A 13,596-nucleotide genomic window follows, 5' to 3' on the forward strand; every position below is an offset into this window, starting at 1 on the left:
TGGCTGATAGAGCAAGATTTCTGCAGTATGGAAGTATCAAAATGATACAAAAGAGGCTGAATCTGTTTCGTGTCATGAAAAAAAACCCTGAATACTTGAAATATCCTTCCTCCAGTTCCCGTTCTTCAAAGTAATCCCTTTGTACACCAGGCCAAATCTGTCTTTTGACATTTGGAAGGGCAGAAAGTTGGCAGCCCTGAGGTTAATCCTCATGACCTTTGCATTAGTCAGCCTGCAGTCTTCACCCTCCTTCATGTACGATTAGCTTGCTGCTCTGGTAGGTGCGTTTCAGAGGAAGGGAAGCTATTTAATGACCTGTAATACATTTTTGTGTGTATAGATAGATATCTGTATCTCAGTGCCCAGCGGAGTTGTAATTTTTCTTTATTATATCCCTTTTTGAAGCTCAGATTGAAGTATGGGGGCTTCAGAGCTTGTAACTATTCATATAGGTGTTTGGAGAAGTGGCCTGTGACCTGCATGTTTGTCCTCTTGTCATGAGTAGAGCATCCATTGCAACATGCGGCTGAACCAGACCAACATCTGAACTCCAGGGTCAGCCATGCAGTCAGGCTCCTGGATTCCCTATGTATTTCTAAAAGCAGATTTGATTTCAGGGCAATATCCAGGAGCTAAAATAACAGAGAAGAGTTTAGACTCTTTATCCTTAAAGATAAAATTACACCTTTGACTTGGTGTTTTACTTTTGGTGCTGTTTTGTAGAGGCTGAAAGAGAAAGATAAGGAATGTGGGTTCTTCCTTCGAGATAGTGATGATAACTTATGTTTGGATACTTAATTTGAGTCTTATCCAGGTCAGCCCTAGAGTATATGTTTGAACAAACAAAACCTGAGTCCTAAAAATAAAATAGTGAGTTCTGAGTATTTGCTTTTGTTGAAAAAAAACTCATGAGACATGGCTGTGAACTTGTACTGAAGGCTTCAGACTTTCTGTTTGCAAATGATTGGTAATAGACTGCAGCGTAATTGCTCCTAAGAGGCTTTGTTTTGATTTCTTCAGGGACAGACCATCTTGTGTATTGCCCGAGAGCTCAGCCATATTAATCGTGTTTATGCATGCGTTCAAAATTCTGCCTCAAAGTGCAGTTGTCTTAAACACAGACAGAGCTGTGTGGCTGTTATCAGATCTGCATGCTAATTGCTTGGTGAGTTGTGTAATAGTTGGGTCATCACATGCACATAAAAGCCGTGTTCATATGGCTTGGCACCCATGTAATGCTTAATGATCTGATTTTTCTTTTTCCCATCAGCAGCACCTATGTAATTGCTCATTTGCTCCCATTGGCCATGGAGGTTGAAGATTTTACTGGCTTTTATTAAACCCTCCAAGCAGTGGGAGCTTGGGAGCTATCCACTTCAAAGTTACGACTTAAAAAAAAATTAAAAAAAAATAAAAAAAAATTAATTGCAAGTGGTTTATTTGGACTGTTCTGTCCTGATCTCCAGTCTTCAACCCACCAAACTCATTTAGTCATAGCAGTGCCTTTGATATACAGATGAAATTAAACAAGGAGATGGTGGAGTTTGTGGTTTAATTCTTGTTACTCGTTTTGCACCTCTTTTTATGAGCTGAAAAGCGTGCTGTGTTACAGAGCTGCAAGTTTGAGGGAGCGCTTTCCATGTAGCAGTCGTAATGCTGTTGGCAAGTCCACGTGCTTTCAGGAAGATGGTAAAGCTCTTGCATTGCTGTGATTTTTAGGAATCTGTCTAACTTCATCTGGGCAATGAGCTTTCCTGTTAAGAAAGAGGAGATTGGAGAAGTTGTAAGTAAAATCACAGTTAAATTCTTTAAAGTGCTATGCTTTTGTTTCATTTCTGCAGCTTCCAGATGTTGTGCTCAAAATGGGTTGTTCTAAGACTTTTCACAAATAACTCTCAGGGGTGGTGGAAGGGAAGATATATTTGTTTTCCAAAGAAATTATCTTTCTTTGCAGATAACTGAATTGTTTTTTGGCTCAGAGCAAGAGTCAGGATTTTGTTGGGCATCCCCAAGCGGAGAGTGACTGGGGGGGTGCAGCTTGCCATTCAGCCTCTCTTCCCTTCTTCCTTCTCCTGCACGCACCTACCAAAGTGTGCTGCTGGCAGGTGGGATCAGAAAACAAAAACTCTGGTTCATTTTCTGATTTACTTTTACTCTGGCTTTATTTTATGTTTTTTTATCCCCTCCAATGGCTTACTCACATATCCCTTTACACCCCAGGACTGGGTAGACCTGACAGCCCTCTGGAAAGGGCTGAACAATTTTCATTCATGGACTTCTGTGTCAGGCACAAATCTCTCTGTTTAAAGCTTGTTCCAAAGTTAGTATATAAAGCAGAAACAAGATCAATGCTAATAGGATATTGTATTTGGATTTTCTTGCAGGAACGTAGTTTCACTGATAAATAAGAGTTGCTTTTTCTGTCAAACATGCCTACATAGCACTGAGTACACAGGGTTAATGTGCAATCTCTGTAGCATGGCAAGTCTAAAGGGAAAATGGCTCCTTAGCTCTAACTTCAGGACATAGTGGGAATCTGAGGGCAAAGCTAAGTGGGAGGATGAAACGAGGCTGTTGCTAATGAAGGGGAAGACAGGAAGAATTCAGGTCTCTGGATCAGTATGTGTGTATCTGGCGATAGTTTTAAAAATGGGCAGTGGAAGGGAGAAAGCTTCCTTCAGGACAGCTGCTGGGAAAGATCCTGTTGGTAGTTGGATGTTAGGATGAGAACCTAGTAATTTAGGGTTATTCCCTCTATTTAGCTTAGAAATTGGGCTTGCTTAATTAATTAATGTTGTCCAGACTGGAAACTTCCTTGTAAGTGCAGAAGTAGTACAGCAGGAGCAGAAATGCAGTGGTCTGTTTTCTGTTATCTTTATGAGCTGACAGATGATCACTGTAATTATTCAGGCAAATTTATGATGCTGGGAAGTTTTATGGTCGGGAAAGCTGGGAAATAATGTTATTGGAAAGATACAAGTATGATTAGATTTCAAAGCAACGTTTATATGTATTGTTGCAAAAGATTGAAGGTGCCAAATTAGAGGTAATACAGTTGCAACTTGTAGAAGACTTGCTTGATTTTTAAGTCAGTGACTGTGCTGCTCAATGTCTGGATCAGCAACAAAACACATACAAAAAAAAGCTGCTGCTTAAAGAGAAGTTTCTTCTTTATTTATCTCACATTTCCAGATACCATCTATATATCCCTTCATTTAAATAACATCTAATTTCCCCCCTGTCCCAGTACAGTGAGCACCTGAGAACTCTGAGAAGTATCTAACACCACCACCACCAATTATGTTATTCAGATAACAGTTCTGTAGCGGATGTAGCAGTATCCATTAGTCTGAGACCTGCCAATTCAGTAACCAGCCCCACTTTCGAGATCCAGGTCCGAGAAGTGCAGGTGACCCCGCATGCCTTATCTGGCAGTGTTTTGGGACATGCTGTCCTTTCTTGTGGGCTGGAAGCTCAATCATCTTCATTTTCTCTCTAGTGCTTTCAAAGCAGCGTTGGGAGAATGGTTACTCAACACACCACTTTTGCACATCTCTAAAATGGGTATAGTAAATACATACTCATCTGCGCTTACCCCATAAGCTGGGTGATCTAACGACTGCTCATAATGTGCTTTGAATCGAAGCTGTTACGAGAAGGAAAAGGTGTTTTTATTTGTATAGCTTTGCTTTTTCAGGAGTTTTGAGGTTATGAGGGTGCCTTAATTCAGGTTTGTTAGACTCTAGTGGAGCTTAGTAAAGTCCCCTTGGCAATTTCTCTACTTTTCTACCTACTTTCCCAGTTAACTGATCAGGAAGGTGGTGGAGCAAGGCATGTGTCCCGCTCTGGGGAGGCTTTGGTTAGAGACACGGTAGAGCTCTGCAGCAGCCATGACCTTAATCCTGTTTTTAACCAGAGGAAATAGCATCTCTTCAGTGCATTCAGAGAGATCTCCTTCATCCTGATGAGTCAGGAGAAGAGATGGTTGCTGGGGAGGCTGAATGCCTGAGCTGTATTTTCTCTTCCTTTCTGAAACTGAAGTGGACTTTGGAGGTGGGCAGTGTGATCAAGCTGCAGCCTTGCCTTGCTGCTCCATTAGTCATGGTCTGAAAAACAAGTGTCCCCTCTCTGTGTGCTCACAGTATTGTTTTTTTTTCTTTCTAATGCTGACAGGCAATATCCTATTGATATGTTAAATGTGGCTTGTGGAGAAAATATCAGTGCACAGGCTCTGTTTTTGTATTAATTGTATTTTCTTCAGCCCCCTGACCTAAGCACAGAAGACAGCCTATATTCCTGCTGACGCTTTAATCTGAAATGTCCTGCTGCATTTGCTCGCTTCTTCCTGAGAGTCGTATCTAATCTGAGCTCTTGGCAGGCACGTGTGGAGCTGACACATGCATGTCTTACAGAATAATTTTTCTTTTATCAGTTGTGCTCTGGCCTTCGTGCATTACAGTCACATGTCAGTGGCATTTCGCCAGGGGGGGAAAGCAAGGACTTGTTTCAGTAGCAGGAATTTTCCTGAAAGACCTTCTGCCAGAAAGGCTGTGCTCTCTGCTTGCTGTGCTGTTATTTCAAGGAAGCATGTCTTCAAACCCATAACTTCTCTCTCTGCCATGTGGTCATTTATTTGTGGCCATTAGTAGTAAAGAAGAAACGGTGCTTGAAATTTAAGAAATACAGCACAGCTTTTGGAGGCTTTTTAAGCATGTTGAGCACAAGGTTGGTAAGTAGTGCAGTAAGCAGCGCTTTGCGGCAGCTGATGTGCAGAGCAGCCCATGACTTGCCTTGCTTAGCTCAGGTTGTGAGGCAGTGGCAGGGGTAAAAACAGAGCGTGACTCTTATTTCCAGTTCTTCCTCAAACTGGTTGATGCCGTTTCTGCTGTCTCTGCAAAGGGCACTAATTAATCAGGCCTGTCCTAGGAAGTGATATACAATGGAAAAGAGTTTTTGTTAAAATATAGACTGCATTTCTTGGGCGAATCTTTGGGTTCCGGTGCAAATTGCTTGAAAGCAATCTTCTAGGCCATTTGTCCTTGGTGGCAGGAGTCCTTGTCACTGTCCTGGGGACAGGCGTTAATCCTGGCAGGGGAAATGCTCCATCCAGCTGCACTGTCAGGCAGCTTTAAGGCAAAGGACAGCTGCGTGTGCAGCTCCAGCAACATACTGCGCATCCCCTATCTGACACACTCCTTCCTCGTATGTAGGTGGATTTCCCTGTTCCTCCTTTCCTCTGGAGTAAGTGACATTCAGCTCTGTGTCAGTCAGGGAACCGGAGTTTTTCCGCATCCATTCCTCTGCTCCACGCAAGTGCTCTGGCACTGATGTGTACGTACAGCGTCGGCACAAGCAATCTTCCTTTGTACTCCTCTTGCCAAACGCTTGTATTTTCATGTTGCCCTAAAACAGGACAGGTCCACTGTGAAATTGTGCCTGGTATTACAATAAGTGCACAATTCCTGTTTTTTTTCCTGCACTACTAGTCTGTTAACAGGGACCTAGCTCCTGGCTTCAATTTCTTTTCCTCTTTTGTCGTAGCACGAGAGCTGCCCACTCCGGCTATCCATGATGCACCAGCAAGTTGTCAGTGAGCGGGATGTGTGCTGCCTGGCAAAGAGCCGGCTCTGGCACACAGCTTCTCTTGGCAGCCTGCCCGTGTTTACATACGCTGTGAGCTGTGAAGAAGTGGCCAAGAGAGAACCAACTGCAAGGAGTTGTGGAAAAGTTTCATGTAGTAGTGTTGCTGGGGTAATGATGGCCTAAAGCTATAGGGAGGAGAAAAAAAACATTTAAATCTTTTAGGAGGCTGGGTGGTACATGGAGAAATGGGGTGGGTTTGGCCACATTTGCCTTTCTTCAGGATTTTAGTCAGGAATGCTCCTGTTCAGGATGCTGGAACTGGAAGAATCAGCTTTGTAGTTGTGTAATAAATGAAACATAATTTAGTCTGGCAGATTATAGGAGGTCCCTTTCTGAGCAAAAAAAGTACTTTCATTCTCATCTTGCAGGTCAGTGCTTTGAAAACGATGCATCTGTTGGAGATACATGGCTGTTACACATTTAGCTGGATATTGGCAGGGACTCTGCTGAGGCATGACACAGAGGTGATGGCTTGCCAATAGAAGTAATAATAATCTTTTGCTATTCATTCAAGGACATCATACAGCAAAGTAAATACAAATCCAGAGTGATCACATGAAATCCCTCGTATTTTATGGACTCATGAATGCATGAGTGAGGAGCTCCAGTTTCAGAAGAGGTTAAAGGGAGAGAATCCAGTCTGGAGCTAGTCCTGGGCAGTTTAGAGTTACCCTCCAAGCAGGAAATGCTTTACAGTACTTAACGTGTCTTAACAAATCCACATGATGTAGGCTTTCTCCAGAAAGCTGGTTGGATAGTGTAAGGTCTGTTCCTCAGTGAAATGTCAGTGTCAGCTAGTGACTTATGCACAGGGATAAGGCAGCACTAAGTGCCAGGCACAAGAAGCAGATTGCAAAAATAGCTGTGATGTAAAACCCTAAAAACAATGGGCTCCTCTGGCAGGGATAAAAATATAGTTCTTTTAACTTAGGGTATCTTATGAGAAGAAGGAATAGTAAAGCAGGGGAAGGAGAATTTGGAGAGGAAAGCTAAATGAGCCATTTTGTGCTCTTGGATTACACCAGTGCAGATCTGTCATTGAAGTCATTTACACCAGTATAACAGAGAACCTGTCTCAAAGCATTTCAGCAGCTGGAAGGGATTTATTTAGATGGAAAGAATGCATTCAGCATAGCTTGGCCAAATGACACCTACAGTGGACTTGGCAGCTGTTAGCAAGTATTTATAGGATGTAAACAGCAAGGGGAAGGAGGATGGAAATAGAGCAAACCGTGAGGGAACAGAAAAATGGGATGAAAATGGGAAAAGGAAGATTTTTACTGCTGTATGGCTTGGACTGCAAAGCATCCATCTAGGTGGAATGAAGTAACTGACATGCTTGGTATTAATTCGACAAAGCATTTGAAACCAGAGGCCATAATTTTGTACTAATAAGAAGGCGATCAGACTCCACTGCTAATTTCTCTGTTTTTGTAATGGTTCTGTAGAACAGACAGGAATCTCTCTCCCATTAGGGGATTGCTGTTTATAAGAGCTGTTTATAAGATCAGATCAAATGTTCCACCTCTGCTTTCTCATTTCGGATAGCAAGTAGTAGTGATTGCTTCAGAAATGAGTATTTGCAACAATTAGCAGCTTCTGAGCTTTCTGAATGCAAGGCTGCACCTCTGATTTTTCACATTTAGTAGCCACTGACAGCCTGGTAGCTTTGATTCATCCAGTCCACGTTTAAATCCATTTGTGATTTGACCTCTTCAGCATGTGGTAACAGTAGTTTCCGCAATTTGTGCTTTACATACAAGTGTGTCTGTGTAAATTCTTTCCTTTACATTAAACTTTCTGCATGGTGATATCATTGGCTGGCCCTGCATATCTCCTGTCAGTCATCATCTTCCCCAGTCGGAGATTCAGTCTAGTTTCTTCTCATGTGAAGTTCCTTCCATATTCTGGTCATCTTTTATGCTTCTCTCTGTCACTTTCTAGTTCTGCTATTTTTTTTTTCATGAGAAGTCTGAGTTTGCTTGCAGTTTTCAAAATGCTGGTCCATCCTGGATGTATGTTCTTATATTTTCTGCTTTATTCTGCTTTCTTTAATTTGCCTTTTGAATTTGCACTGAACACTAGGTTAATATTTTTCAGAGAATATCCACAGTGGTTCCAAAAACGTCTCTGCGTGAGCAGAGCTAGTTAAGAGCTCATTGCTGTAGGGGCATTGCTACTTCTGTTTTTCTCTTGTCCCATCAGCACTGAGGTTCATCTGTTGTTTATCACTTGACTCCATCATTGCTCTGAGGTCCTTCCACATTTCTTGAAATCAAGGAAGATTGCAGATTCACTGTCCTGAAGGAATTTGTATTATCCTCAAATGCTGCCTCCTCGTCTGCCCCTCTCCTCAGTCTGTGTGCTGAATGAAACTCCTACCCTCTCACCACTGTTTGTCTCATCTTGCTCTTTGTTTTCCATATTCAAAGTCATTATTAATCCATGTGGTGACCCATCCCATGATCCCAGGCTGGCTGAGTTTTTGAAGAATCACTGGAAAAGACTCTTGGGGAAAGGTCTCTGAAGTCCAGCTGTCCTTGGCTGCTTTGGAAGAACCCTAGTAGAATTTTTTGATGCATTGCTCTCTTACAGCCATGTTGACTTTTCCCTTCCATATCCACTGGTTTGATTCTTGGCTGTTGTTTTTGTATCGCTGTCTTTCGTGCAGAAGTCCAGCTGAGTGGTCTGTGCTTCCTAAGATCTTCAGGGAGTCTATTTGAAGATTTCTGCATTCATGACATCTTTTTCTGGCTTTAACCCTTGTTTAGCAAGAGATTGACAATTCAGCTAGTACACACTCGAGTTCCCTTAGAAGGTGGCATTCATGTCTTTATGCTCTTTCAATGGCTGTTTGTCTGATAATGTTTTTTTGTTTGTTTTTTTTTTTTTCCTTTGGCACAGGGGATGCTCCCAAGTGGGAGTTATCAGAGCGCTGATTGAAGCTGGCATCCCTGTAGATATGATCGGAGGAACATCTATTGGTGCTTTTATGAGTGCCTTGTATGCCGAAGAGCGCAGCTACAATCAGATGAGGATTAAAGCTAGGCAGTGGGCCATGGTAAGCATTGGAAATGTTGCACTTCTCAGGTGGAGTGTAAAAGCTTAACCGCAAGCCTTAGCAGGCAGTAGTGCACAAGCAGCCACCCAAGGAAAGTGCAGCCATCTGCACTTCGGTGTCTGTACATCAAAAAGGGCCCCTGCCCAGCAGCGAGGGAGTGAATTGGGAAAGCTGCTTGCTGTTGCACTGGCAGGCAGTGCGGGTACCTGAGGAGACAGGAGTCAAATGCTTGACTTTGCTCTGCACAAATTCTAGTCACGCTATAAACGTAGAGTGATGTTGTTTAAGTGTGTTAGCCTGTGTTTATCTTTGTTTTATCTTCTCTTTTTATGTGCTAGAATCTGTTTCCTTTCCAACTCTCAACAAATGTGTTTCTCTTTTGTATAATTTTCTCTCTTTCGTTCTCACATGCTGTCATTTTTCAGTGGAACTGATTGACAGAGGTAATCCTTCTCTAAACTAAATACAAAATGTGTAATTCACGGTGTAGCCTGAGAACTCCAGAGTGTGGTACTCTGGTTCAGGAGAAATTTTTAACTTTAAATATTTAATACAAGCAAAACTATATTTTCATAGTTAAACCGAGGTTTGGGAACATTGTTTTAAATAGTGACTTCTGTGGGTGAATTTATTTATCGATAAGTTGTTGGGGAAAAATCGTACTAGCACCAGATTACACTGGTTCAAATTGACTAAAGGTGAAGATTAGTGTTATTTCTGAAGTTTGCTAGTTACAGCTTGCATTGTTCATATGAAAACCACATTTTCATGTTGGTTTTCTTATTGAAAAGGAAGCAACATGGATAATTTTCTAAATTAGATTAAGCTCTGGGTCTGCTTAGATCTTGAGGTTTAGGGAGAAATAGGGGTCTGTAGTTGGCACATGTATACTGCTTACCTTTCCCATGTGTCTTCTAATCTGCCTTGGCTTTGAGATGAAATCTACTGTACCTTGGCAAGCTATATAGTCTGAGGCATTAAAATACATACTGAGGCCCCAGCGTGTTTGTGCTGTCCTGGTGGGCAGAGGACCATGGGGCTCTGTTTCACCTCCCTGCCACTGTTTGCTAGAAGAATGTGGATTTTGTGCTTTTTGTTTAAGAACTGCCTGTGCCTGGCTGGGTTGGGAAGCACCCAAAACATAAACTGTGTATAATACAGAGCAGTTTGCTGGAATCGCAAGGGTAGAGGAGACTTGAGATTAAGGAAATAAAACCAATTGTACTGAATCGTATCAGACATCCCTTTAACCTTGCACTCTTTATTTCCCACATTGGTCACTACCAAATGATTACAGGACAGCATCTGAGCAGGGTGAGCATGTGGTGATACCTCCCTGCAATGTTTTCCTAGTCTCCAGCAATCTGTGGCTCACAGCTCTCTCCCCCTTGCTCTTGGTTAGGCTGGAGTGATGGAATTTTTCCTCCGTGCATTTGACCAGAGGATTATCTGCTCTTATTTGTTAACTTGTCAGATCTCTTCTGTGCAGGGGGTGATGCAGAGCTGGAAATGGTGGTTTTGGGGCTTGTCAGGGCTGTGCTCCCATTGAAGCCAGCCTCATTTCCAGCACTGTAGCTCTTGAGCTTGCCAGCCTAATCTGGAATCACACTTGCTTTTACCAGGAATAGTTAAAGATGAAATGAAGAAATTTAATCTATTGATTAACTTTTGAACACAAATTGCAAAGCTCAGAGAATGTTTCACAAAGGAAAAGGCAGGTTTTGGCCCAGCCTCAGGCTGTTTGAGATATCACCTTGAAATCTGCAAATAAATAGCTGGAGGAGAGGTTAATGACCTGTGTTAGAGCAAACATTTCATCTTGTTAATGAAGAATGTATTTTCTTGAGGTTTTTCATGAGTGTTCTGACAAGCTTGCCACGTCCACATCCAAACCAGAAATTGTTCAAGGGTTTGAGAATGAAAAAAGAAAAGACCGCTCTGTTTGAAGCCCTTTTCACTGTTAACAGCAGAGTCCAGCAAAATGGTTGCATTGTAAACTGAAGAAAACCGTGAAAACCCTCTCTCCAGGATCAAATCACAGCTAGTGTACAAAGTAGCTTGAGGGATTATAAATCTTTTTAACAGTGGCTATTCTGAGTTATTTTCTCCTGTATTGTGTTGGAGCAACTGTAGACTGAGCAAGGAGAGTGGCTCCTTTCACTGAGCACTAGCTCTGTGTGTAACAGCAGGGAGATTTGTTGGGGATTCATGGAAGATCCACCCAAAGGAATCGAATATGAGTGAGGTGACAAACCCAGCAGATAAGCCCCAAATTCCCAGTGTCCAGAAGTTACAGGACTGTTCCTGCTGTCCTGCAGAGCAGCATCACTGCTGGTGAGGACCACTGCAGGAGGCAGCTGCTGTGCAAGGGATGCTCTGGGGACCATCCTTCATTAAGCCAACGTCATGCAAAAAAGGCTTCAGCACTCCCTGCTACAGAAGCTGCTGATTCTGTTCCTCTGAAGCCTGTGTGCTTTTGCTGGTGAAGGTTATTGCTAAGTGCTCTTCGTGCAAAACCTTGCAGCCTGGCTTTTTTAGCGTGTGGGTTTTTTTGGAATGTCTTCACTGTGATGGATTAGATAACTCTGATACTTATTTATCTTTTTAATACATCAAAATATATGCTGGTTTTGTCCTGCAGTTACTTCTCTTTTTGATATTTTTAGAGATTGGCATACCTCCAGTTGTATACTTGGGGCTAGGAGAAGGGATATTTTTAATGGGGTGGGTTTTCTGGACCTAATGAAGCAGCAAAGAAATAAGTTACTCTTTTGTCAAAATATAGAGGTGTATGAAAATCACCTGTCAGGCTAGTTACTATATATTGCCTCTCTGTGTCTTCTCTACCTGTGTTTAACCAGCAAAACAAACAAACAAAAGCTTTCATGTTTGCAGGTTGTTGGGTTTCCTTGGTTTTTCAACTGGAGAATAAATACTTCAAAGTATTAGATTTCACAACGAATGGAATGTTATGCTGTTGAAGGGAATACAGTTACAGGAATGTGTAGCTAAAAAGCTTCCCATAATGAGAATTAAAAATTGTCGGGTAGGATGCTGCAGACGTTTGCTGTCCATGATTGTTTGTGATTATATGACAGCTAAAATAAATGGGGGGGGGGCAGGTTCTGAGGTCGCAGTCATGAGGTTCTGCCTCTCCTGAATGCAGCTCTAGTATTTGTGCATTGGGAGATACTGTGGTTTAATGAGCTGATCTGGCCAAAAATTCATCTTTCCCCCCTGCTGTCACACTAGTTTCTGGCCAGCTCAGCTCCTTGAGCTGCCTGCTGCAAAGGCAGCCGTGCTGACCCAGGGCAGGGGAGAGGCAGAACCATCAGCCCCAGTTTGGGTCAGATCAAGCTGCTGTCAGACTGGATCCTGATACTCTTCTTGATCCATTACATTTGTTGGTTTGAGGAAGAGAAAGCTGTTCTCTGCCGTAATGAGGTGATGCCTGCACCCGTAGCCTGTGTGGAACCAGGTGCAGCTTAACGATGGCTTGGGAGCACAGCAGAGGAGCATGGTGGCAGCATGCAACGGCCCTGGCCTGGCTTAGCAGAAGGGTTAGTGGGGAAGGGTGCGATGCCCATGCCATGAGGACCACAAATGGTCCTTCTGCTGTGGAAGTCAGAGGGAGAGCATCATAAGTAGGTGCAGTGTTTCATAAATCACTTTGCATCCTACACTATTTTATTTTATTTTGTTTGTATGCCAGATCTTCCTGTATAACAACAGCTACAAGGACAGATCCCTGCAAACAAACACAAAATCTGAGCTGAGTGGGCAATCTTGCCAGACTAGAGTGGCATGAAGAGTGGGCAGGATATTATGGAAAAGATACCTCCTGACCATGGGAGATCAGCAAAATAAACTGGTACCAGTCCCCCAGGTGAAGGTAGTCTTGGTTACTGTGACTTAGCACTGGTTCAAGCACAGCAAAAGGTAATATGAGCTAAAGCAGCTTTAAAGTGCAAAGCGAATCCTAAATAAGAGGTTCGTTACAGATGCATGTTAATGAATGTGCACATATTGTCTCAAATTGGGTTGATGAGCTGCAGCAGAGAACCTGCTTTGGGTGTCCTCCAGCCTGCTGGTGCTCGAGGACAGCATTGGCCTGCCAAGGCATATTCTGCTGTGGTTTGGTGCTTTTTAATTGCATCTTTAAAACTTTATCAACCAGTTTGGAAGGTTTTATTCACTAGGCTTGTCTGCTTGCAAAAATTAAACCAGGGCAGATTGCTTTTCCCTTGTAAGCCAGCTGAACTGTTCCCTCTTGTTGCCTTTCAGATGGAATTCAGTATTTGACATTATTAACAATAGAAGACAAAAATACTGGATGTGGTTTTGTTAAATCTTAAAAATTTGTAACATCAAGAGGGACAGGAAAAATCTATTTTCATGTAGCAATAAGGCCTGATGGTTCATATTTACCATTTCAATCGTGTTATTTGGGGTGTTGAAATCACCCTAAATCAAGGATTATAATTTGGGAGATTCAGATAAAAGGTTGTGTGCAAAACCCAAACATGCCTGTTGCTTTGAAATGTCCTGTTAGGCACCAAACCATCTTATTTCTACCCTGTAGTGATCACGTCAACTAATGATCATGCAAATGCATGTTAATGTTACAGGATCAGGACATCTGAATCTGGTTTTAAACATACATTTACTTACCTTGCTTATCTCCTTTACCAGACTCTGAGATGGCTACAGTTTCTTAGATGGGTTATGTGATGGGTTAACCCTGGCTGAACACCAGCTGCCCACCAAAGCCGTTCTATCACTCCCCCATCCTCAGCTGGATAGGGGAGAGAAAATATAACAAAGGCTCGCGGGTCGAGATAAGGACAGGAGAGATCATTCACTATTACCGTCACGGGCAAAACAGACTCAAT

General features: G+C 42.5%; 1 protein-coding gene across 3 annotated transcripts in view; it reads left to right on the top strand.

The window, feature by feature from the left end:
- Positions 1 to 13,596, top strand: part of PNPLA7 (patatin like phospholipase domain containing 7) — a 131,263-nt gene that overhangs the window by 88,069 nt on the left and 29,598 nt on the right. For all 3 annotated transcript variants that reach the window (XM_049832154.1, XM_049832155.1, XM_049832156.1), the window contains one exon: positions 8,548 to 8,704. In XM_049832154.1, the coding sequence (XP_049688111.1) occupies positions 8,548 to 8,704 (157 nt within the window). The remainder of the gene's footprint in view (positions 1 to 8,547; positions 8,705 to 13,596) is intronic.

The sequence above is a fragment of the Accipiter gentilis genome, chromosome 29, assembly GCF_929443795.1.
Source record: "Accipiter gentilis chromosome 29, bAccGen1.1, whole genome shotgun sequence".
Lineage (NCBI taxonomy): Eukaryota > Metazoa > Chordata > Aves > Accipitriformes > Accipitridae > Astur > Astur gentilis.